A 23,642-nucleotide genomic window follows, 5' to 3' on the forward strand; every position below is an offset into this window, starting at 1 on the left:
AAACTAATTTACAGCAGTGCAGAGATCAGATTGACAAGTATGAGTTAGGATCTGCACTGGCACCCTTTGCCAAATTATTTATTACACACAGTGACAGCTAAAGTATGAAATTACTATTCCTTCAGGACACACTCTTCACCCATCAGTATCTGGGGTTTGAACTCTTAACCTTTCTATCATTAATGACCTTAACCACTGAGCTAGTCCTGTCTTAAATATGCATTTCAGATGAGTGATGTATATCTATAGTGTGAGGGAAAGGTTACACTGATCCATGACTGAACTCTTTTTATTTGCATCATTTATCAGACACCACACGTTCCTCATACACATATCACACATTTGCCTCCTGCAGCTTGTTCAGATTTGCATATCCTTCCATACTAATTTAAAAGGTGTAATGTGATGAGTGAATTTCATCTCAGCTTTATTAAAAGAGCGATGTGTGTAAATTCTAATATCCTGATGCACCTCAGTGGAGTTTAGGAAATAGAGATAATGCTGTGAGGCAAATATTCTCACACATTTGCAACAAAATAAATCTCCTAAAGTTCTGTGTTCGAGCCAATTATAAACTGGAAACACCCAAATAAAATTAAGAATTTACACAATAACATGACAAATCTGTTCCCAGTCCTAGGCTAACTCTCTGCCTTAGTGATTGGTGTAAGTTCAGCATGTGAAGGAATAAGTGTAACGTTTAATGTTTTTAAAACTAATATTTGTGGGATAGCTAAATATTGTAATAAAAAGTCAGAACTATGGACACAATGTCAGTATTTAACATAATACTGTACTTTTTTTTGTATTCCCCAAATACATCCTTACAGATCTTTAGAACTGAAGCTTGCAATGTACACATAAGATATACAGTGGGAGAAATAAGTATTGAATAATGAGGGTATTCACGTGAAATTTTCACCAGACATCAGTATTAACTCAAGAAATCCTGAAATATAAAGAATTCACAACATTAAAATCCATAAATAAAGTTATGTGTAATAAAGTGGAATGGCACATGAAAAAAGTATTGAAAACACTAAGAAAAAGCAGTTCTCCAAGTGTCATGTATCAAGGAGGGAACTCTGGACTTCATTTCCCAGCAGCCACTGCACCATACTCATCAATGTCACATGCCCACCTGCACCTGATTTACATTTCGGTTAATGAGCACTCTTGTATATATGCCACTGTTTGCACTGCTTTCCTTGTGTCACGGTATCATCTTTCCATGCTTTTGTCTATGCTACCGTGTTTATTTTTTGCCACAGTGTTTTGCATGTTTGTTGTAGAGTCCTTTGTATTTTGTTTACTTGTTATTAAATGTTTGAAAATCCGCTCTTGCATCCGTAATCAACTTTGTAACGTGACAGAATGTGAGACCTACAATGGATGCAGCAGAATTTTTCAAGGTCCAAGAGCCTTGTAACTGGGCTAGTACCATCTCCCACCCTCCCTCCCCTATTATGGGTCTAGTCCAGCAAACAGAGTCAGTGGAGAATGTAAGTCAGCCTCCCTGCTTGTCTGAGGAGGCCGCTCAGCCTTTCGGTTCAGCTGAGGACGTCACTCATTGCCCTGGTTTGCTGAAGACGTTGCTCCGTGTCCCAACATGCCCAAGTACTCCCCTCTGTTCGCCAACCCCAAGCATAATGCAGCTGTGCTTGCCTGCTCCACTGAGGACCTCGCCCTGCTTTTCTGCACCACTGAGGGCATCGCTCGGCTTTACCGCTCTGCTGAGGAGGGCAGTCCACTTTTCTGCCCGGCTGAGGACGTCGCTCTGCCTTCCTGCTTGGCTGAGGATGCCAGTCAGCCTTTCTGTTCAGCTGAGGACGCCGCTCAGGTGCCCTGCTTTGCTGAAGACGTTGCTCCATGTCCCAACATGCCCAAGTGCTCCCCTCTGTTCGCCAACCCTGCGCATAACGCTGCTGTGCTTGCCTGCTCCGCTGAGGAACTCGCCCTGTTTTCCTGCACCACTGAGGGCATCGCTCTGCCATCCTGCTCGGCTGAGGACGTCGCTCTGCCTTCCTGCTCGGCTGAGGATGTCGCTCTGCCTTCCTGCTCGGCTGAGGACGCCGTTCAGCCTTCCTGCTCGGCTGAGGACGTCGCTCTGCCATCCTGCTTCGCTGAGGACGTCGCTCTGCCTCCATGTTCCGCTGAAGATGTCGCTCCTCTTGTTTGCTGCGTGCCGTATGTCACTCCCCCTTCCTGCTCCATGGAGGGTATCATTTCCCCCTCGTGCTTCACGGAGAGCATCGTTCCTCCCTTTGGCCTCGTGGAGAACCTCGGTCCCTCTGGCCTCGCAGAAATGTTGGAGCTTCCCTCCGGCCTCGCGGAGAACTTTCCTCCCCCCGTGGACCACGCGGAGAGCAGCACTCTCCCTTTTAGCATCATGGGGAGAGTTGCTTCCCCCTCAGGTTCCGCCTTGAGCCTTGTTCCTCCCGCTGACTGTGCAGTGGCCATCGCTCTGCATTCAAGCCGGGCCGGGGACACCATGCCCGAGCCTGCTGACACAGACAACCAAGCTCAGCCTTCCTGCCCAGTTGAGGACGTCGCTCTGCTTACCTGTTCCGCTGAGGACATCGCTCTGCATACCTGTTCCACTGAGGACGTCGCTCTGCTTACCTGTTCCGCTGAGGACGTCACGTTGCTTTCTTGCTCAGCTGAGGACGCTGCTCAGTCTCCTGGTTCAGCTGGAGACATTTTGCCCAGGGGGCCAGGACTGACAGAGGGAGGGAGCGCATTTTGGGCACTCCAGGAGAAGCGCCCTTGGGGGGGGTTCTGTCATGTATCAAGGAGGGAACTCTGGACTTCATTTCCTAGCAGCCACTGCACCATACTCATCAATGTCACATGACCACCTGCACCTCGGTTAATGAGCACTCTTTTATATATGCCACTGTTTGCACTGCTTTCCTTGTCTCACGTTATTGTCTTTCCATGCTTTTGTCTATGCTATCATGTTTAGTTTTTGCCACAGTGTTTTGCATGTTTGTTGTAGAGTCCTTTGTATTTTTTTTTACTTGTTATTAAATGTTTGAAAATCCGCGCTTGCATCCGTAAACAACTTTGTAACGTGACACAAGACAATGTAAGGCAAGGGACCGGCTGAAATCTGTAAGTAATTATACCTCCTATCTATGCAAATTAATATCAGCTGGGGTACTAAATTGATGGTCTAGAAAAAGGCTTTTCTTTACAAAGGTGTTACACAAGAAACATCTTATGATGGGTAAAAGCAAAACGCAATCCCAAGACTTTGGGAGAAACATATTGATGGAATCGGATACAGATGTATTTCAAAACTTCTGAATCGTCCAGTAAGCACAATTGGCGCCATTATCCGCAAGTGGAAGAAACATCACTCCGTCATCAACCGGCCATGCACAGGAACTCCTCACAAGATTTCTGACCAGGGAGTCAGAAGAATATATTTACATTTACATTACATTTAAATTTATTCATTTATCAGACGCTTTTATCCAAAGCGACTTACAAATGAGAAAATACAAGCAAAGCGATATATCAAGCAGAGAACAATACAAGTAGTGCTACCATACAAGATCTTTTAATTGAGTTCCAGAAGAAGCAAAGTGCGCAGACGAGAGGTGTAAGTGCCAGAGTAAATTGTTTTTTTAATTATTATTTTATTATTATTATTATTATTATTTTTATTTATTTTATTTATTTTTTATTTTTTTTATATGAGTTGGTTAGGTGTTCACGGAAGAGGTGGGTCTTTAGTTGTTTTTTGAAGATGGTGAGAGATTCTGCGGTCCGGATTGAGGTTGGAAGTTCATTCCACCACTGAGGAACAGTTAGTTTGAATGTTCTTGAAAGGGACCTTGAACCACGCTGAGTAGGTACTACTAAGCGTCAGTCGTTGATTGATCACAGATTGCGTGAGGGAACGTAAGCCTTCAGGAGAGTGTTGATGTAGGAGGGTGCTGTTCCAGACAAGGTATTGTAGGTGAGCATCAAGGCCTTGAATTTGATGCGGGTGGCTACAGGAAGCCAGTGGAGGGAGATGAAGAGAGGTGTGACATGGATTCTCTTGGGCTGGTTGAAGACGAGACATGCTGCAGAATAGTCAGCAGAGTAGCCCAAGAACCAAGGACCACTCGGAAAGAGCTCCAGAAACACTTGGAGGCAGCAGGTACCATCGTCACAGAGAAAACAATAGGAAATGCACTCCACTGCTCACGCTCACCCCGCAAGGCTCCATTACTAAAGAAAAGGCATGTCGAAGCTCATTTAAAGTTTGCTACAACTCATTTGGACAAGCCTATGAAATACTGGGAGAGTGTAGTCTGGTCAGACGAGAGCAAAATTGAACTTTTTGGCTGTCATACTACACACCATGTTTGGAGAACAAATGGCACTGCACATCACCCTTAAAATACTATACCAACAGTGAAGTTTGGAGGTGGAAGCATCATGGTGTGGAGCTGTTTTTCATCGCATGGTTCTGGCAAACTTCATATAATTGAACTAACGATGAATGGAGCCCTTTACCGGGAGATTCTTGAGAAGAATCTGCTGCCATCCACCCAGGATGATGAAGATGAGATGTGGGTGGACCTTCCAGCAGGACAAGCAGGATCACTTGACTTTAATCCAATTAAACAAGAGGGAAAGACAATATGTTTAGAAGAATGGGCCAAAATCACACCTGAATACTGTGGCCGATTAATTTCTTCATACAGGAAGCATCTCATTAAGCAGTCATTACAAACAAAGCCTTCTCCACTAAGTATTAAATAAATTTCAGTTAGCGTCTTCAATACTTTTTTCCTGTGTCATTCCGCTTTATTACACATAACTTAAATTAATGGACTTTAATGTTTGGATTTCTTTATATGTGTGGATTTCTTGAGTTAACCTCATTGGAAATATATTTACTGAAAAAAACGTTGACACATTAAATACTTATTTCCCCCACTGTTATTTAAAGTCCAAACTCCAGCTGATCCCATACAGTCTTCAGATTTTGCTGGACCATATTTATAACTGGTGACTTAATTTCAAAAGATACATAAATATTACTGCAGGGGACGTTTTCCATATTCACAGTTGCCTTATGCAGCTGTGGTCCATTCAGAGAATTAAAATGACCTGTATGTAGTTCACACCTCTGCGGTAGAGGTATCTGAGACAGGATTTTTCCAGTAGTGTCTAGACCATCACCTTTAAAGAGATGCGCTTGCCTTTAATGCCAATGTATATAAATATTCAAGCAAAATCATGAGCAAGAGTGCTGTTGTACTGAATATCTTATATTCAGTACAACAGCATGATTGCAAGTGTGATATTAAGTGTAAGGATTAAGTGTCCTCTTAAAACATCTTAGGGAGTTTTTCCTTGCCACCGTCGCCACTCAGTGGCTTGCTCAGTTGGGATAAATTCGCACCTTTAATATCTGTATACCATGTTGATATTTCTGTAAAGCTGCTTTGAGACAATGTCTATTGTAAAAAGCGCTATACAAATAAAATTGAATTTAATTGAATTGATATTGCTTTTATACAGTAATTTTTTAAACAAGAAATTAATGTCAAGTAACTGAGACACAATATGGCCAAACATTTTGTTTATTTTTGCTGTTAACAAAAATAGTTGCCAAAGACAACACAGCTAGATATATAGCATTGCATGTTGCCATGCCAACACACAGACTGACTGACAGCCCTTAGTAAGCTTAGTAATGGTTCAATGTACAATGTATGTTACTCTTGCTAGACATGGAATTTTATGTAGTGAACACAGAGAAGTGGAGTGATACAAACAGTGAAATCAGTGCTGTTATACTATTAGCACTCTCGGAATAGCACTGTCCGATCAAAATTGCATGAATGTACCAAAGTATGTGCAATGTGTTCAAAAGAATGAGAAATTGCTTTTATGATGTGCACGAGTGACTAGATGATGTGGAGTTTGAACAAGAAGTTTGGAGAATTTCAGTTGTGATCTGAGAAATGCACCAAAGCGATTGAGAAAAACTGTAACAATATGGCTTCCATCCTCATTATTAGCAAACAAAATAGCACTTGATCGAGCACTTCCTGTTGTTTTTCAGAATGAATTTCAGTATTAACCCTTCACTGTTATTAGACTCTGAATGTGGTCCTTCATAATTTATGACCATTAAAACAAACTGATTGAAATAAGCTGATATTCAACAACAAAATCATTTTAATTGAGGGCATTCTAAGAAAACCTTGTAAAATTACAATAAAAACAACAACAAATAAACCGTAACAATAACAGTCTGCCTATCACTCTGTATCGTTATGCCTATCACTCTCTATTGGATAATAATAATATTATTATTATTATTATTAATAATAATAATAATAATAATAATAATAATAATAATAATATCTGATTAACTGTTTAAACAGTATGTCTTTCTAATGTGTATAAATTAGATTAGTCTGGCATGCAGGTCCAGTTTTTCACACAGAGGTTACAGAAGCCTTGTAGAATAGATGGATAGCTGGATGGATGGATGGACTGATGGATGGGTGTATGGACAGGTGATGGATAGGCAGCTGAATAGTTAGATAGATAGATTGATAGATAGATAACAAAGTTATGGGTAAATAAAATCTTAATGCGTTTAATGTTTTATAATGTATTTAAGCTATAACATGTTCAATCTTTCAGCTGGATTATTTTATATCACTTGTACTTAAATAATAATAATAATAATAATAATAATAATAATAATAATAATAAGAGAGGGAGAAGAAGAAGAAGAAGAAGAAGAAATAATGTGTTTTTCCCTACAAAGCGCTTGCAGTGCTGTGGTTAAAGGGGCAGTAAGTGAAACTCGGAGCGCTGTGGAGGAGGGGGAAAGTGTGTGTGTGTGTGTGTGTGTGTGTGTGTGTGTGTGTGTGTGTGTGTGTGTGTGTGAGAGAGAGAGAGAGAGAGAGAGAGAGAAGATGAGTTTAGATGCGTTCGGTAAAGTAGATGTTGCTGAGCTGTGAGTTGAGGCTGAAACAAGAAGGTTGACCCCAGCACGAGCCAGGAGTATGGAGCCAGGAGTATGAACCCAGCAGCACGAGCCCCGGGGTGTCGCTCTGTCTCAGCACCAGGTTGGAGCGCGCGCAAAGCCACCGCATGTTGCGCGTGAATGTACCACTGATGAAGTAGTCGTGGTCGCCGGACGGATCCAGTGTCCAGTAGCTGCCTTTTACCGAGTCGTCGTAGCGGCGCGGCACTTTGATGAAGCTCCGGTTTAGGCTCAGGTGGTGGCGGATTGAGTTCTGCCAGCCGCGCCGGTTCCGGTGACGGTAGTACGAGAAGTTTCCTGTGATAGTCATAAATGCCGCTGAGCGTGAGGCGGCGCTGAGGACTCTGCTGGATCGCCATCATGATGAGCGCATTGTAGCTGAACGGAAGCTTCTCCTCCTTCACTGCTCCTTCACTCCCTCCGACCGCTGATGCTGAAGGAGGAGGAGGACATGTGGAAAACTTCATCTCCTCCATACATTTATATTAACGAAATGTGAAATCAGAGCTCTGCGTCTCTCCCAATGATGGACACACTCAGAAGCTGGACTTAACACTTCTGAACCAATAAAACCTCATCAACCCCGACACAATCATTCTGACCCGCCCCCGCTTCATGCCCCTCCCCATGTGCCCCAAGACACAGGACATTTTAATATATATTTACCCCGGATTCATCACCCTCAGTCCATTCACACCGGGTTTCACTATAAACCTTCTGTGCCTTCAAGTCCTCCTAGAAGTTCGTATTTACGAGTAGGGAAGTAGTAATTATGACGTCAGGTGCATTCAAGTCACTTTGCCTGGCGCGAGATGGCAGTGTACTTTATCTTAATTTAGGGGAGAGCAGGGTACAACCTAACTCTTTTTTTTCTTTCTTTCTCAAATTGTGCAAAAGTACTTAGGGTTCAAGACATTGTGTAACATGTGCGGTACGCTGTAACATGACCATATGACAGCTTAAAATCCCCCTCTAAAAATTTAATCTGATTTAATTAAATCCACACAGTGCCCTCCACTAATATTGGCACCCTTGGTAAATATGAGCAAAGAAGGCTGTGAAAAATTGTTTTTATTGATTAACGTTTTGATCTTTTGTTAAAACAATTCACAAAAATATTCTACTCTCGTGGATATCAAACAATTGCAAACAAAACACAGGTTTATCAAAAAAAACAACAACTTTGTTAAATATAGGTGTGCAACAATTATTGTCACCCTTTTAGTCAATACTTTGTGCTACCTCCCTTTGCCAAGATAACAGCTCTGAGTCTTCTCCTATAATGCCTGATGAGGTTGGAGAATACATGGCAAGGGATCTGAGACCATTCCTCTATACAGAGCCTCTCCAGATCCTTCAAATTTCGAGGTCCACGCTGGTGGACTCTCCTCTTCAGTTCACCTCACAGGTTTTCTATCAGTACGTTTACATGGACAACAATAATCCGATATTAACCCGATTAAGACAATACTCTGATTAAGAAACTACCATGTAAACAGTGATTATTGATTACATTAATCCGACTAAAGTCATACTCGAAGTAAACACAAATCGAATTAAGACGTGGAGTATTCCTGTTTTAGTCGCATTATCGATGTGCATTATATACATGTACACACCTTAAACACACTATTAGCAGCAGAAGCGATTATTGACCCAGGCGAACAGTAACTGGTGTTTCTTTCTGGATTTTTTAGTTGAAACTAGTTTTAGCACCGATTGTCAGATAGAAGCTGTAACTGCGCTCCCTTGTTGCTACGAGCTGTACACTTGTTGGTAGATTAAAGCAAATTCCGGTATTCAGTTTCGGTTTCGGTCGGGAGTCGCTCGTTCACGCGACTACTCTTTGTTTTGCTTATTAAAGAGGCGTGCTCAGCTGAAACACATCAGTATTTATTAATTAAGAAACGCTGAGGCGGAAGCGTCAGCCCTTGTCATGTGAAGACCAAGCTCGTGTAAAGACCTGCGAGTCTACCTGTGCGAGTCCACCGAGTAAGGACACCAACAAGACACCACACGTGCTGCTAAGTATACTTTTTCTCCCTTTATTCCTCTTGCTGTTACCTGTTTCCACACACTAACATGTGTCATCAGTTCATCCCTGTTATTTGCCACAGGCGCAGACCGTGGCATTCTCCCAGAAACGTACGCAACTTGGACAACCTACGCTCTCTGAATGCGGCCTCTGCAGGTTCCATCTCATTCTCAGTCGGACTTTGGAACTGCCAATCTGCTGTCAACAAGGCAGATTTCATTTCTGCATTTGCAACCCACTCCAATCTCAGCATGCTGGCTCTGACTGAGACCTGGATCCATGCTGAGAACATTGCCACACCCGCTGCCCTGGCCTCCAACTTCAACTTCTCCCATACCTCACGCCCCAACAGACGAGGGAGTGGTACAGGTTTGCTTCTCTCCAAAACTTGGAAATTTACCTGTCTTTCTGCCTCTTGCTCATACACGTCCTTTGAATTTCATGCTGTTACAGTCACTGACCCTGCCAAAATGCACTTTCTTGTTGTTTACCGTCCTCCAGGTCAACTGGGGAAGTTCATCGATGAATTTGACACGCTACTGTCCACCATCCCAGATGATGGAACTCCTCTTCTGGTCCTTGGTGATTTCAACATTCATCTAGACAAGCCACATGCAGCTGACTTTCTTGCTCTCCTTCCCACATTCGACCTCAAGCAGTTCACCACACCAGCAACCCACAAAGCCGGTAAACAACTTGACCTCATCCTCACACGTAATTGCTCCACACATAATCTTCTCATTACTCCTTTCCACACCTCTGACCATTTCTTTATCCAGTTCTCTATTTCTCTCCCCTCACCACCATCAATGTCTCCTCCCTCTATCTCTTTTCGTCGCAATCTTCGCTCCCTTTCCCCCTCACATTTCTCCTCCGTTGTCACAACCTTACTTCCCTCCGAAAGCCACCTTTCTTCACTTGACTTAAACACCGCAACCGACATGCTATGTTCCACTCTAACATCTTCTCTTGACAGCATATGCCCCCTAACCTCCAGACCTGCTCGTACATCACCCTCTAGTCCTTGGCTCTCAGAAGCTCTGCGTAACAACCGGGCCAAACTAAGAGCATCTGAAAGGAAATGGCGCAAATCAAACAACCCAATTGACCTAACCAATTACCAGACACTTCTCTCTTCTTTTTCCAATAGCATCTCCATTGCTAAAGCCACATTCTACCAAGAGAAGATTCTTAGTTCTCCCAACAACCGCGTTCTTTTCAAAACCTTTTCCTCTCTACTCTGTACCCCTCCTCCCCCTTCCCCTACTTCTCTCACTGCAGATGACTTTGCCACTTTCTTTACCAACAAGGTAACATCAATCAGGAACCAGTTCTCAGCCCCAGACATGCATAGACTGACTCCTCCATGTAACTCCCAACTGACTTCCTTCTTTCCCCTCTCAGAGACTGATGTCTCTAAACTCCTCCTCTCTAGCCATCCCACAACCTGTCCTCTTGACCCTATCCCTTCTCACCTTCTTCAGTCCATCTCTCCCACACTATTACCTGCACTCACACACATCTTTAAAACATCGCTCTCTACTGGCACATACCCTACCTCATTTAAGCAAGCCCGGGTTACCCCACTGCTTAAAAAACCATCACTCAACCCTGCTATAGTTGACAACTACAGACCTGTTTCCCTACTCCCTTTTCTTTCGAAAACTCTTGAAAGAGCCGTTTTTAATCAACTCTCAAATTTTCTCACACAGAACAACCTCCTGGACACCAAGCAGTCTGGCTTCAAGAGCAACCACTCCAGACTGCTCTGCTTTCCATCACTGAAGCCTTACGACTAGCAAGAGCAACCTCTAGATTATCTGTCCTCATCCTACTTGACCTCTCTGCTGCTTTCGACGCTGTGAACCATCAGATCCTTCTGTCAACTCTCTCCAGCCTGGGCATCACTGGAACGGTTCTGCGCTGGGTGGAATCCTATCTCTCTGACAGATCCTTCAAGGTATCATGGAGGGGAGGTGTTTCTGAAACTCAGCAACTCACAACTGGCGTTCCACAGGCTTCAGTTCTGGGTCCACTCCTCTTTTCTATCTACACTACATCTCTAGGGCAGGTGATTGAGTCTCATGGCTTCTCATATCATTGCTATGTTGATGACACCCAGCTCCATTTGTCCTTCCAGCCTGACGATCCATCCGTCTCTGCACGCATCTCTGCTTGCCTTTCGGACATCTCGGTCTGGATGAAGGAAAACCATCTTAAGCTTAACCTGGCAAAATCTGAGCTTCTCGTGATCCCGGCCTGTCTCTCAATCAACCACAACCTCACTGTACAGCTCGGCTCACTTACACTCATGCCAACCAGGACGGCCAGGAACCTTGGGGTGATTCTTGATGACGGCTTGACCTTTACAGACCATATCACAGCAACTGCAAGGTCCTGTAGGTTCATCCTTTACAACATCAAGAAAATCCGACCCTACATCACCAAACAGGCTACACAGATACTAGTCCAGGCTCTTGTTATCTCTAAACTGGACTACTGCAACTCACTGCTTTCAGGCCTCCCAGCCGGCTCCATCAAACCCCTTGAGATGATTCAGAATGCTGCAGCGCGCCTCGTCTTCAACCAGTCCAAGAGAACCCATGTCACACCCCTCTTCATCTCCCTCCACTGGCTTCCCGTAGCTGCCCGCATCAAGTTCAAGGCCTTGATGCTCACCTACAAGACCTTGTCAGGAACAGCACCCTGCTACCTCAACTCTCTCCTGAAGGCCTATGTTCCCTCTCGCAATCTGTGATCGATTAGCGACCGACGTTTAGCAGTTCCAACTCAGCGTGGCGCAAGGTCCCTTTCCAGAACCTTCACACTAACTGTTCCTCAGTGGTGGAATGCACTTCCAATCTCAATCCGGACCGCAGAATCTCTCACCATCTTCAAAAAACAGCTAAAGACCCACCTCTTCCATGAACACCTAACCAACTCATAAAAAAAAAAAAAAAAAAATGCACTTACACCTCTACTCTGCACTTTGCTTCTTCTGGAATTCAATTAATAGATCTTGTATGGTAGCACTTCTTGTATTGTTCTCTGCTTGATATAACGCTTTGCTTGTATCTTTCTCATTTGTAAGTCGCTTTGGATAAAAGTGTCTGCTAAGTGAATAAATGTAAATGTAAATGCAAATATTAATGTCATGTGGGAGTTTTTGCCACATTTTGCGACAGGACACGTACACACACGGCAATGCTCAACCTTTTGACGGCAAACAAGAGATCACGGTTGCGTCCGAAACCATGTACTTACCTACTATATAGTAGGACAAATACATGTACATCAGCTACTATATAGTAGGTAAGTACGCGGTTTGGGATGCAGCCCATGACTTCAAGCAGTCGTCTATTAGCACGTGCAGCATGACAAATAATTAACTGCACTTGAAGCTTGAAATGAAAAATGAAACACCCAAAACTGTATACGGTACCATAACGAAGACCAACTGTATGTTGATACATGAAATTCTGGAGGGACGTCGGACGGCGTGGCGTGGGGATGTGATGACGTGTGCTGTTAATCGATCTATGTTCTATAACATGTAAAACGGGAAAATGAAAGGAATATCCTAAAAGCGACTCATGTAAACACCTTAATCACATTATTATCTTATTTAGAATAAGCTCAATATTCTAATGGATTATTGCTTTCCATGTAAACGTAGTCAGTGGGTTTCAAGTCAGGGGACTGGGATGGCCATGACAGGACCTTGATTTTGTGGTCAGTAAACCATTTTTGTGTTGATTTTGATGTATGTTTTGGATCAATAGCTGTTGATATTTGATAGAGTCCATGATGCCATGTATCCTAACAAAATATCCAGGTCCTCTGGCAGAAAAACAGCCCAAAACATTAAAGAGCCACCGTCATATTTAACCGTGGGCATGAGCTACTTTTCCATGTGACTACCTCTCTGTGTGCGCAAAAACCACCTCTGGTGTTTATTACCAAAAAGCTCTATTTTGGTTTCATCTGACCATAGAACCCGATCCCATTTGAAGTTCCAGTAGTGTCTGGCAAACTGAAGATGCTTGAGTTTGTTTTTGGATGAGAGTAGAGGCTTTTTTCTTGAAACCCTTCCAAACAATTTGTGGTGATGTAGGTGACTTCAGATTGTAGTTTTGGAGACTTTCTGACCCCAAGATGCAACTACTAATAAAATGTAAAATATCATTTTAATTGTTGCACACCTATATTTAACAATTATATATATATTTTTTGATAAACCTCTGTTCTGCAGACAGAAACACCTTGCTGAGGAAGGCTAGATGAGACACTCCAAACTGGGAAGTATACAGTAACTCAAATAACCACTCTTAACAGCCACAGTGAGCAGAAAAGCATCTCAGAACCAACAATACGCCAAACTTTGAGGGACATGGACTATGACAGCAGAGGACCACATCGCGTTTCACTCCTGTCAGACAAGAACAGAAATCTGAGTCTACTGTCGCTCTACAACAGAGAGCTAAATTTAACCTACAAAGCTGTTAAATGTTTAAGAAATGCTAACATTCAATAAATTAATCTTGACTTTATATTTGACTTTTGTTCCAAGATGGACTTCATAGAATATATTGATAAACTGTAATCAATATGTGTAACTAACATTTAGATTTTATCCATTTGGATATGTTTATAAAGTACAATCAATATGTATAACCAACATTTAGAATTATTACTTGGAAGCATAATCTAATAATCAATATTAGTTAACAAGCATAATCTATATGTATAATCAATATTAGTTAACAAGCATAATCTATATGTATAATCAATATTAGAGGCATAATCTAAAACCATAGAACACTTTTTTATCAAGTTATATCCTAAGTGTGTTCTGAGCTAGAAGACTTCTATGTTCACTGCTTTTCTGTATCTCTGTACTTCCTGTCTAAAGCAGCTCTATGGCAATAAATTAGCAATTAGACATTCACCAGAACTGTGTTTCCAATCAAAGCCCTTTAAGCTTGCAAACCAGTGTCAAAATAACAGATAAGACTTCCAGGATGAAGTGTACCAGGCTGGGACTAGAGCCAGAAAATAATTAAGGTATAAGGGTGAATTTTGGGGCAGAGTAAAAACCCTGTCCTGATAAAACATTTCAGAAAATTCAACGCAAGGCACATGCACTGCAGAAAATGAACGTGTCTCACTAAAACCTTTAAGAAAATCCAACTGACAGCGCATGCGTCACAAATATAAGATATCATATAGACATGAATAATTAATTAAGGCGATGGAGATTTGTTTGTTTTTAGAAAGAAGAGATGAATACCCTGCCTAGGGATAAATTTACTGCTTCAGAAAAGTATAAAAAGACATGTTTGTGTATGGATAATTCAGACTTTCTGCAGACTGTCTCACTTTATTGTTTCAATAAAGTTTGATTACTTTTTGACATCTACTAATCCTCTGTCTGAAGTTTTTTGTTAGGCTGGAAAGATTGTTTTCCACGACACCTCATAAGAGATGATCAACTGATGTTAAATTGAAATGACAGACATGCTCGTTTGTTGAGTTTTCCCTTTGGAGTTAGATCGTCACTTTGCCTACAGGACAAAACAAACATATCTGTCACACCTTATAACACATTGGCTATTTGTGTTGAAAATCTGACCGCACACCCTGTATATGTGATATGATAACACCCTCTGTTGTTTTTGATGTGTATTTTTAGCATGTAACTGCAGCCTTGCAGATCATCTCAGCTTGGGTGCATGTTTGAGGGAGTATACTGTAGGATAGTTGAAATTTGAACACTAAAATTGAGCAAAAAGATATGCAATGTTTCTATTGAAAGGTTTGTTGAGCAGATTGTAATTCCATATCATTTTACATATACAGTTATACTCCTTCATACCAGGGTTTTGGTTGTTGTTGGTTAGTTAGCTAGCTGACAGAACATTAGGTGAAGTACCATATGCTTTTTTTTAGTCATTTAGTCATTGAGCTGTTTAGTCAGTGTATTTACCTGTGTCTGGTTCTCCCCTAAATGTTTTTTATTTACAATTCTGTCCAGAATTATGATCACTCTTCCAATAAAAGAACAAAAATCACTGTATAAAAAGAACATGCATTAAGTGATGTTTTGAGCTCAAACATACAAGGACATGTGTTTTTCTTGAAACACTGGCTTAATTCATCAATATGACAATATTTTATGACTGCAACCCTGGAGAGAATAACAGAACTATGTCCCTTCCTGTATTGCCTTACAAGGTTGGAAACTTGTAGAGGTATCATTGTCCACTCCTCCATGCAGAACATTTTAAACTCACTTACAAGATTCTGAGAGCATTAGTAAAAAATGCTTCTATTTTGCATTCTAATGTCATTTTCATTACAAATGATATAAAAGTAGACTCTTTCTTAGTATTTGGTTTGTACCTTTTTGCTTTAATGACAGTGTGCACTCGAGCTTACATGGACTCCACAAGTTTGTGCAAAACCTTCTGATCCTTCGGAGCGTCGTCTGAACACGTGCTTCAGTAGAAGGGATGAGGAATGAGGGAGAGAAGAGACATGAGGAAAATCTGACCTTTTGTACAAAGAAGTTAACATATCACAACAGCAATATCACAAATTTGCTTACATTTAAATAAGAACCAAGAAATAGTGCAGAATCTTCAATATTAAATATTCAAAATATTGACCATTTACTTTCTTTGTTTGAAATATTTCAAAATTCTAAAACCTTTGAAAAAGATTTTCAATGTTGTCTCAGACTGTTGGACTCCACTGTATATTGCGCACGTGGACTTTCCTCTTCAATTCAGACCACGGGGTTTCACTAGGACTCAAATCCTAAGATTCAGATTGTGACAATACACTTTTATTATTTCTGGGTTACTTTCTATAAAACTATTAAATACAGAAATGATACACCACCAATTATTTATGTATTTATTACTTTTATTCAGTACCCTTTTGTTAAACTGATGATGTGCATGATCAAAAAGTTAGATTTTGGTTTTCGTCTGCCACATGATGCCAATTGCAGTTCTCAAGATGCTTGTTAAAGTTCAAGTGCTCCATTTTTAGATGCTTTCAGGAAGTGCTTCTTTCTTGCAATGTTTCTAAACCCTAGAGAGCACTGTACAACTGAAACAACAACAAAAAACATAACAACCCTGTTTTCCTTTTCCTGTGGTGAATCCTTGTGATTATCACACTCAATTACAACCCAAACTTCTTAGTATTTTCCTAATTTTGTGCTTTCTGTGCTTCACTGTTATGAAAACATTATCTTCGAGTATCTAATGATGGGTCATTAAATTTAGAATCTGAAACAACTTTAGTGTGTTTTAATTGGATCTGTCAATGTCAATATCAGTTTATTTATAGAGTGCAATTAAAAAACAACAGTTGATGAATGTGCTGTACAATGTTTACAAAAGAAAAACAAATAATAAACCATACACAAAATAACAAACTACAAGTAATAACACTTTAAACTCAATTCTATAATGAACTGGCAACCAGTGCAGAGAAACTAAAATAGGAGTGATATGTTGACATTTCCGAACACCAGTCAAGACGCCTGCAAGCAGCATTCTGAACCGAGCAAGAGATGACTGGCTAATACCCATATAAAGACCCATTTAAAGAATTTTTAAAAGAAATAAATTATTTCACTTTGGCCAAAAAAAAAAAGATTGGGACAAACTATACAATTTGAGTAGAAACCAACAAGTGAAACACACACAAGGATTTCATGAAATATAAACAAAATACAGTGCAGTGTGCAAGAGGCATTAAAACATCCGTTTTAGACAATAAAAGCATCACGACGTGTGGTTTATTAGTGTCTTGAGTGTGTGTAGTGAGGAATACAGCTTCTCTCCTGGACACTGTGTGTCTGCAACGTCTCTGTGTCCCAAAATCACGAAGTTGGGCTGTAAATATCCCTTGGCCACTCCATGCTGGATCAAAGCACACAGGGATGACAGAGCCTGCAAGCTCGGCGACTCATCTGACAGGAGGGAAATCACACCAATACATCAATTGAATGCTAAAACAAGATTAAACATGAAAGGGGAACGTGTCATTGTGCCAGGCTTGTGCGCTCACCATTAAAGTTGCCCATAAAAGCAACACCGACAGAGGTATGGTTATGTGTTTTTGCGTGTGCTCCTACGATGCCCCAGCCACGGCCTTCATACACCACACCAGCCTGGTCCACCAAAAAGCTAAACATGCAAAATGAACAGTTTTCTTTGAATCCCAGCATTCAGTTGTAATGATCGCAGCATTTTAGAACAACCGAGACACACACTGTGCTCCACAGATTATTTACAGACAAGAGGAACAAGAACAAATAAAATTACACATTGCAGGAAGGTTAACCATAGCACTAACTTGTAGCCGATGTCTGTGAAGCTGCGCTCGTGGATGTGTGCTTGCTGAATGTGTATTAGCTGAGCAATGCTCTGCGTAGGACTCCAGCAACTCCACAGTGCCGTGTGATGGATAATAAGCTTATCAGCAGGTTCGTGTAATCTTTCTCTCGTCTGAACATCCACTGCCTTCCACGCACTGCGGGGGATCACCGTCAGTTGTTGACCTGGAGGTTAATTGGCAACAGGTCAATAACATGATTGCGTATAAAAAAAAGAGTATCTTAGAGAGACAGTCTTTCAGAAGTAAAGATGGGCAGAGGTTCACTAATCTGCGAAAAACTGAGTCTACAATTTGTGGAACAATTTCAGAATAATGCTCCTCAACTTAAAATTGTGAAGACTATGAATATCTCATCATCTACAGTACATAATATCATCAAAAGATTCCGAGAATCTGGAGAAATCTCTGTGGGCAAGGGACAAGGGTGAAAATTAATACTGCATGCCCGTGATCTTCGGGCCCTCAGGCGGCACTGCATTAAAACAGGCATGATTCTGTAATGGAAATCACTGCATGGGCTCAGAAACACCTCCAGAACTCACTGTCTGTGAACACAGTTCACCATGCCATCCACAAATGCTGGTTAAAGCTCTATCATGCAAAGAAGAAGCCATATGTGAACATGATCCAGAAACACCGCCGTCTTCTCTGGGCCAAAGCTCAGTTAAAATGGACTGAGGCAAAGTGGAAAACTGTTCTGTGGTCAGACGAATACAAATTTGAAATTCGTTTTGGAAATCATGGACTCCGCATCCTCTAAACTAAAGAGGACTAAAGAGGAGAGGGACCATCCGGCTTTTTATCAGCGCTCAGTTCAAAAGCCTGCATCTCTGATGGTATGGGGGTGCATTAGTGCCTATGGAATAGCAGCTTGTACATCTGGAACGGCACTATCAATGCTGAAAGGTATATACAGATTTTAGAACTTCATCCAGATTTCATCCCATCTTTACCTCGCTAAGATACTCTTTTTATACCCAATCATATTACTGACCTGTTGCCAATTAACCTAATTAGTTGCAAAACGTTCCTCTAGCTGTTTCTTTTTAGTAACACTTAATTTTCTAGCTTTTTGTTGCCCCATTCCAACTTTTTTGAGACATGTTGCAGACATCAAATTCAAAATTACCTTATTTTTTCCTTAAAATGGTACAGTTCCTCAGTTTAAACATTTGATGTTTTCTATGTTCTATGAATAACATGGGTTTATGATTTGCAAATCATTGCATTTAGGTTTTAGCTACATATTACACAGTGTCCCAATCTTTTTGTAACTGGGGTTGTACCAGGATGTATGTACTGCAGAGATGTAGCTTGGTGAAGATCCAGATGGCCTGTAGCTGTTCCAGGGCAGTGGGATCTAAAGGCAGAAGATACCAATATTTGACTGTGCATTATTAAGTCAAATTAAGTCAAGTGGTTTGTCAAGCGACGTTGTCAAGACACGAATCCAGCGGTGTGTTGTGTGTCTACCAGCACCACAAAGCGATATGTCCTCTGAACCTTCATAGCATCACAGGCATACAAAATAATAATAATAAAAAAAAGTCAGGAACATGATTTCGACAGCTGACAACTGGAAACCGTGTTTTTGTCCACGAAAAGCTCGCTGTTTTCCGTTCGTCAGCACACATATCTCTTTAACTTTCATCCGTACAAACTCGTTATGTACTGAAGATGCTGGTAAACAGTGTTATTACCTGTGTTTGTTGTTGTTGGGTTTTTTTTTGTTGTTGTTGCAGTGTTGTATAGTTGCTGTTACAGACAGTTGCAGCAGCTCCACTAAGATTACCGTGGGCTAAATCTCAAACAACACCCTGCTGTCTATATAAGTGCACTATATAGGGTGCGAAATAATGGCTTCCACGACTACCTAGGATGTACGTCTAATGCGTAGTGTTTTTGAGACGAGGCCGATCACTACGGGATCAGCCGCGCACGATGTAAACGACGCATGCGCGCAATTTTCACGCAAGCGCAGTAAGAGAGACAGTGACGTCACTTGAACAGCTGAGCGACCTGCATTCTGTTTCAAAACAGTCCTGTGTGACAGTGAATTTAAAACAAAACAGATTTTACGTGCACAAAAATGTTAAAGCGGTTTTGTATTATAAGTGTAAAAAATAAAAAAGACACATACACTCGTACATTTTACTTTTATTAGCCCCCTTTTATAATAAAATATCACTTTGTTGTCAGTATAAGTGTAATATACCCCTTGACTACGTGTATATATATATATATATATATATATATATATATATATATATATATATATATATATATATATATATATACGTAGTATATGTATATGTATAATTATACAATATATGTATAATTTTTTTTCAAAAATGTGTTCTTTGTAACGTGATTAATAACTAATTATTTACTAGTAACGTTCAGAATGACCCAGCACACACCCTATGAACGATAAATAAAGAACTTTCGATAGCAAGCGGCTAAACCAGTGGCTCTTGTTGTCAGGGTAACCATTGGCAATAGCAACAAACATGGCGTCCCTGCTGCCCGAGTTACTGTTTGAGACCAGTGGTCAGGCCCCTACTCCTTCTAAAGATTTCTTTCAGCTCGATGTAACAAAAACACAGGTATGATCATTTACATGAGTAGCAATTTTATAATCTGTTTATAACAAGTTGTGTATAGAAATAGGTAAAGGAAGAGGTGGTAAAAGTCCAGTATAGCATACAAAGTTTCCACTGAAACACAACGTACTTCATAAGCGTTTGTCTTTCGTGTGTGTGTGTGTGTGTGTGTGTGTGTGTGTGTGTGTGTGTGTGTGTGTGTGTGTGTGTGTGTGTGTGTGTGTGTGTGTGTGTGTGTGTGTGTGTGTGTGTGTGTGAAGGTAATATGGAGGTGGTGGAAGATTCCTCTGCATGTTAAATTGCAAAGCACGTTGCTCGGAGAAATGAAACAGAGTCATAAGTAGTTTCTAAATGATGAGAGACTACAGAGTAAGATTCTGAAAAACAGACAGACATCCATTTTCTATACGATTTATCCTGCTGGGTCACGGAAAACCAGGAGCATCAGGCACAAGGAGGGATACACCCTGGAGAGGGTGCCAATCCATCACAGGACACACTCACATACATATTCTCTCACACACACACACACACACACACACACACACACACACACACACACACACACACACACACACACACAGTGCATGTCTTTGGACTGGGGGAGGAAACCGGAGTACCCGGAGCACGGAGAACACGGAAACGCCACACACACAGGACCGCGGCAGGAATCCAACCCCTAACATGCTAACCACTAAGCCAGACAGACATATAGATAGATAAATAGATAGATAGATGGATAGATCTATCAGATACTTTATTGATGCTTTAAGGGAACTTACAGATATCTAGCATTATTATATACCAGAACAGTTGGTATATCATAAAAATACATTTAAAATAGGCTAATTAATCAAGTATTATGAGTTATAAAAAAAAACCCCAGCAATAACAATGTATACATGCCCACTGTACAAATAATTAACTGTAAAACTACAGAAGTTTAGCTCCACCATGACTCGCTGAGAGGAAAAGTGGTATGGAATATGGAAATACTTCGCATGCGTGGTGAATGACAACAAACATATAATTGATGCTCTGAAGCCGGTGTGCAACTGATGCTATCGTTCATTTCAAACAAAGCGAGGAAACACCTGGAATTTGGCGAAGCACCTGAAAGACGGTCCCAATATTATGTTTGTTTGAGGCAGCTGCATTGTGGCCGTGAAACCAGCTAATGTTATGCTCCATGTAATAGCGATAGCCAGCTATTTGTTAACGATGCTAACGCATTGCAATGTTATAAACTACCTCCTAATGGACCATCATGCATCGCCATTCAGCCCATGTCCTGTCAGCTAAATGTAGCTACTGTCACTACTAATTATTCAAATGTTAATGGTTTTAATAAATCGTTTTGGCCTGCCACCGTGTGTGTGTGTGTGTGTGTGTGTGTGTGTGTTCGCGCGCGTGCAGGAGTGCTGCACCTCCAATGTAGCCTCCACTCATTGTCAGAGTGTTGATAACTAAAATCTCTCTCTCTCTCTCTCTTTTTGCCAGTATCAGCCAGAGGAGGATGTCATCCAGGAGAGTTTTTAATCATTTTTTTTTTTAATACCATTTTTAGATGATTTTTATCGACTTTGGTATCGAGTTTCGTGTACTTTTGGTGGTATCGGTACTGACTACTAGATTTTTGCTATTGTGACAGCCCTAAATTTATATTTATATATATATATATATATATATATATATATATATATATATATATATATATATATATATATATATACACATACATACATACATACATACATACATACATACATACACACACACACACACACACACATTATACAATATTATACATAAAATACTAAAGTCTAATAAAAGTTATTCATGTAGTTTGGGCACCAGGATTATCAATCCAATAGTTTATGAACCTAGAGTTTAATGCCACTTGACTACAGAGCCTTGTAATTGTATAATCTGTTATGGCTCCTTATATTTATGCAGAAAGAAAATTCAGATATTTACTTTTCCCATCAGAGAACTGACTATACTGTTTTATGCAAGATATCAATTTACAAAAACAATGACAAGTTAAGCTAATAATAATGACATACATTTTGATTTTTATTGTTATTTACCATCTTAAAAGCACTTATTAGTGAGGCAAACGCTATTAAAAACAGATTAATGTGGGTGCGACTTCACTTCCTGCTAGCTAGCTGAAAAACTGCTGACGTAACTGCTACAAACTTCACGTGCTGTCAATTCTGTGTCATTGATTGCCTAGTAACTGATTTTATTTTTTCTAATTTATTTAATTATGATTCTGCTTCACATAGAAAATGCTGTTAACTAATACATACACTGTTAAACTCCACAGACAGACAGAGAGAGAGAGAGAGAGAGAGAGAGAGAGAGAGAGAGAGAGAGAGACGTTCACACACTCAATATATGCACTACCTGTGGAGAAATTGAAATAAAATCCGGTGTTCAGCCTGTCTTACCTGTACTATATCCAGCTGCTCCTGTCATGTCTCGCCCTGTGTGTGTGTGTGTGTGCAAACATGAAAAAGGAGAACATTTAGAAATGTCAACACAGCGCAGGTGTTAAGGGCGGACATGTTTCAGCATTTCCTCATGGAATTTCCGTGTGAGAGAGTCAGCAACATTTTACGCAAATAGAGAGAGAGAGAGAGATTACAACAGTTTTGCACACAGACTGGAACTTCAGATTTTGGCGCAGGAAGGAACTGCCACTCTGAGGACATGTAGTGTGTTGAGCAGAGGTGTAATTTACACTGGGGATACAGGAAGCATGTCCCCCATCGCTTTATATCATGTGTAACAGTTGACGCTCCATATAAGTGAATTAAAAAAAATAGGTTCAGGCGAACTCTTCTGTAAACTATTAAAGCTAGTGTCGTATAGCTACAAGGACTGCAACTATCTTTATCTGTAACTGCAGTTCTGCACTGCTAACATAATAATAATAATAATAATAATGATATCCATCCATTTTCTGTACCACTTATGTGACACAGGGGACTTGGGGCACAGAGTGGGGGACACATTAGGTGGGGTGCCAACCCATCACAGGGCAAAATCACACACGATAGACAATTTGCAAACACCAATCACCCAGCAACGCATGTCTTTGGACTGAGGGTGGAAACTGGAGTACCTGGAGGAAACCCCCAAAGCATGGTGAGAACATGCAAGCTCCACGCACACAGGGCAGAGGCAGGAATTGAACCCCCAACCCCGGAGGTGTGAGGCAAACGTGCTAACCACTAAGCCACCGTGCCCCCCTCCCACAATAATAATAATAATAATAATAATAATATTATTATTAATATTATGATGATGATGATGAAGATGAAGAAGAAGAACATAAATAGGCTAAACAAACGTTTTTGAGTTTGTATGTACTCGAGTCTTCAGGACAGAGGAGTTTACAGTAACATGACAAGCTGCGGTTCTTGTCTCATTAACATAGAGGAAAAAACAGGAGGCTGCTGAGGGAATGGCTGTATTTAGCTCCAGCAGCGTAACTGAAAACAGGAACTGACTCCTGTGCTGGGAAACTTGCTGATTTTACAAAGCGCCGACACATCTCCCATAATTG

The 23,642-nt window shown here is 40.9% G+C and overlaps 1 protein-coding gene and 1 long non-coding RNA gene across 3 annotated transcripts; one reads left to right on the forward strand and one right to left on the reverse strand.

Moving 5' to 3' along the window:
- Positions 1-15,455: 15,455 nt before the first annotated feature.
- Positions 15,456-22,603, reverse strand: pglyrp5 (peptidoglycan recognition protein 5). Of its 2 annotated transcripts, none has more exons than XM_053623348.1 (4): positions 22,522-22,603; positions 17,421-17,625; positions 17,133-17,251; positions 15,456-17,034 (listed from the first exon to the last, which is right to left on the reverse strand). In XM_053623348.1, the coding sequence occupies exons 1-4, from the start codon at positions 22,547-22,549 to the stop codon at positions 16,847-16,849; spliced, it is 540 nt and encodes a 179-aa protein (XP_053479323.1). In that variant the 5' UTR covers positions 22,550-22,603; the 3' UTR covers positions 15,456-16,846. The 2 variants fall into 2 exon arrangements, with proteins under 2 accessions (XP_053479323.1, XP_053479322.1); XM_053623347.1 differs by lacking the exon at positions 22,522-22,603 and adding an exon at positions 18,749-19,615.
- On the forward strand, positions 19,840-21,433 carry LOC128606855 (uncharacterized). The gene is made up of 2 exons (XR_008385758.1): positions 19,840-20,068; positions 20,326-21,433. It is a non-coding gene; the product is annotated as an uncharacterized LOC128606855 (long non-coding RNA).
- Positions 22,604-23,642: the final 1,039 nt, after the last annotated feature.

Source organism: Ictalurus furcatus, chromosome 4 (genome assembly GCF_023375685.1).
Source record: "Ictalurus furcatus strain D&B chromosome 4, Billie_1.0, whole genome shotgun sequence".
Taxonomy (NCBI): Eukaryota; Metazoa; Chordata; class Actinopteri; order Siluriformes; family Ictaluridae; genus Ictalurus; species Ictalurus furcatus.

Bases quoted from the DNA above. Each gene is read 5' to 3' on its own strand.
- pglyrp5 (XM_053623347.1), bottom strand. From the start codon at position 18,857: ATGCACAGTCAAATATTGGTATCTTCTGCCTTTAGATCCCACTGCCCT. The intron at 17,626-18,748 runs GTACAACCCCAG...ATTAACCTCCAG, and splicing joins TCTGCAGTACATACATCCTG to GTCAACAACTGACGGTGATC. The intron at 17,252-17,420 runs GTTAGTGCTATG...TTGCATGTTTAG, and splicing joins TTCACAGACATCGGCTACAA to CTTTTTGGTGGACCAGGCTG.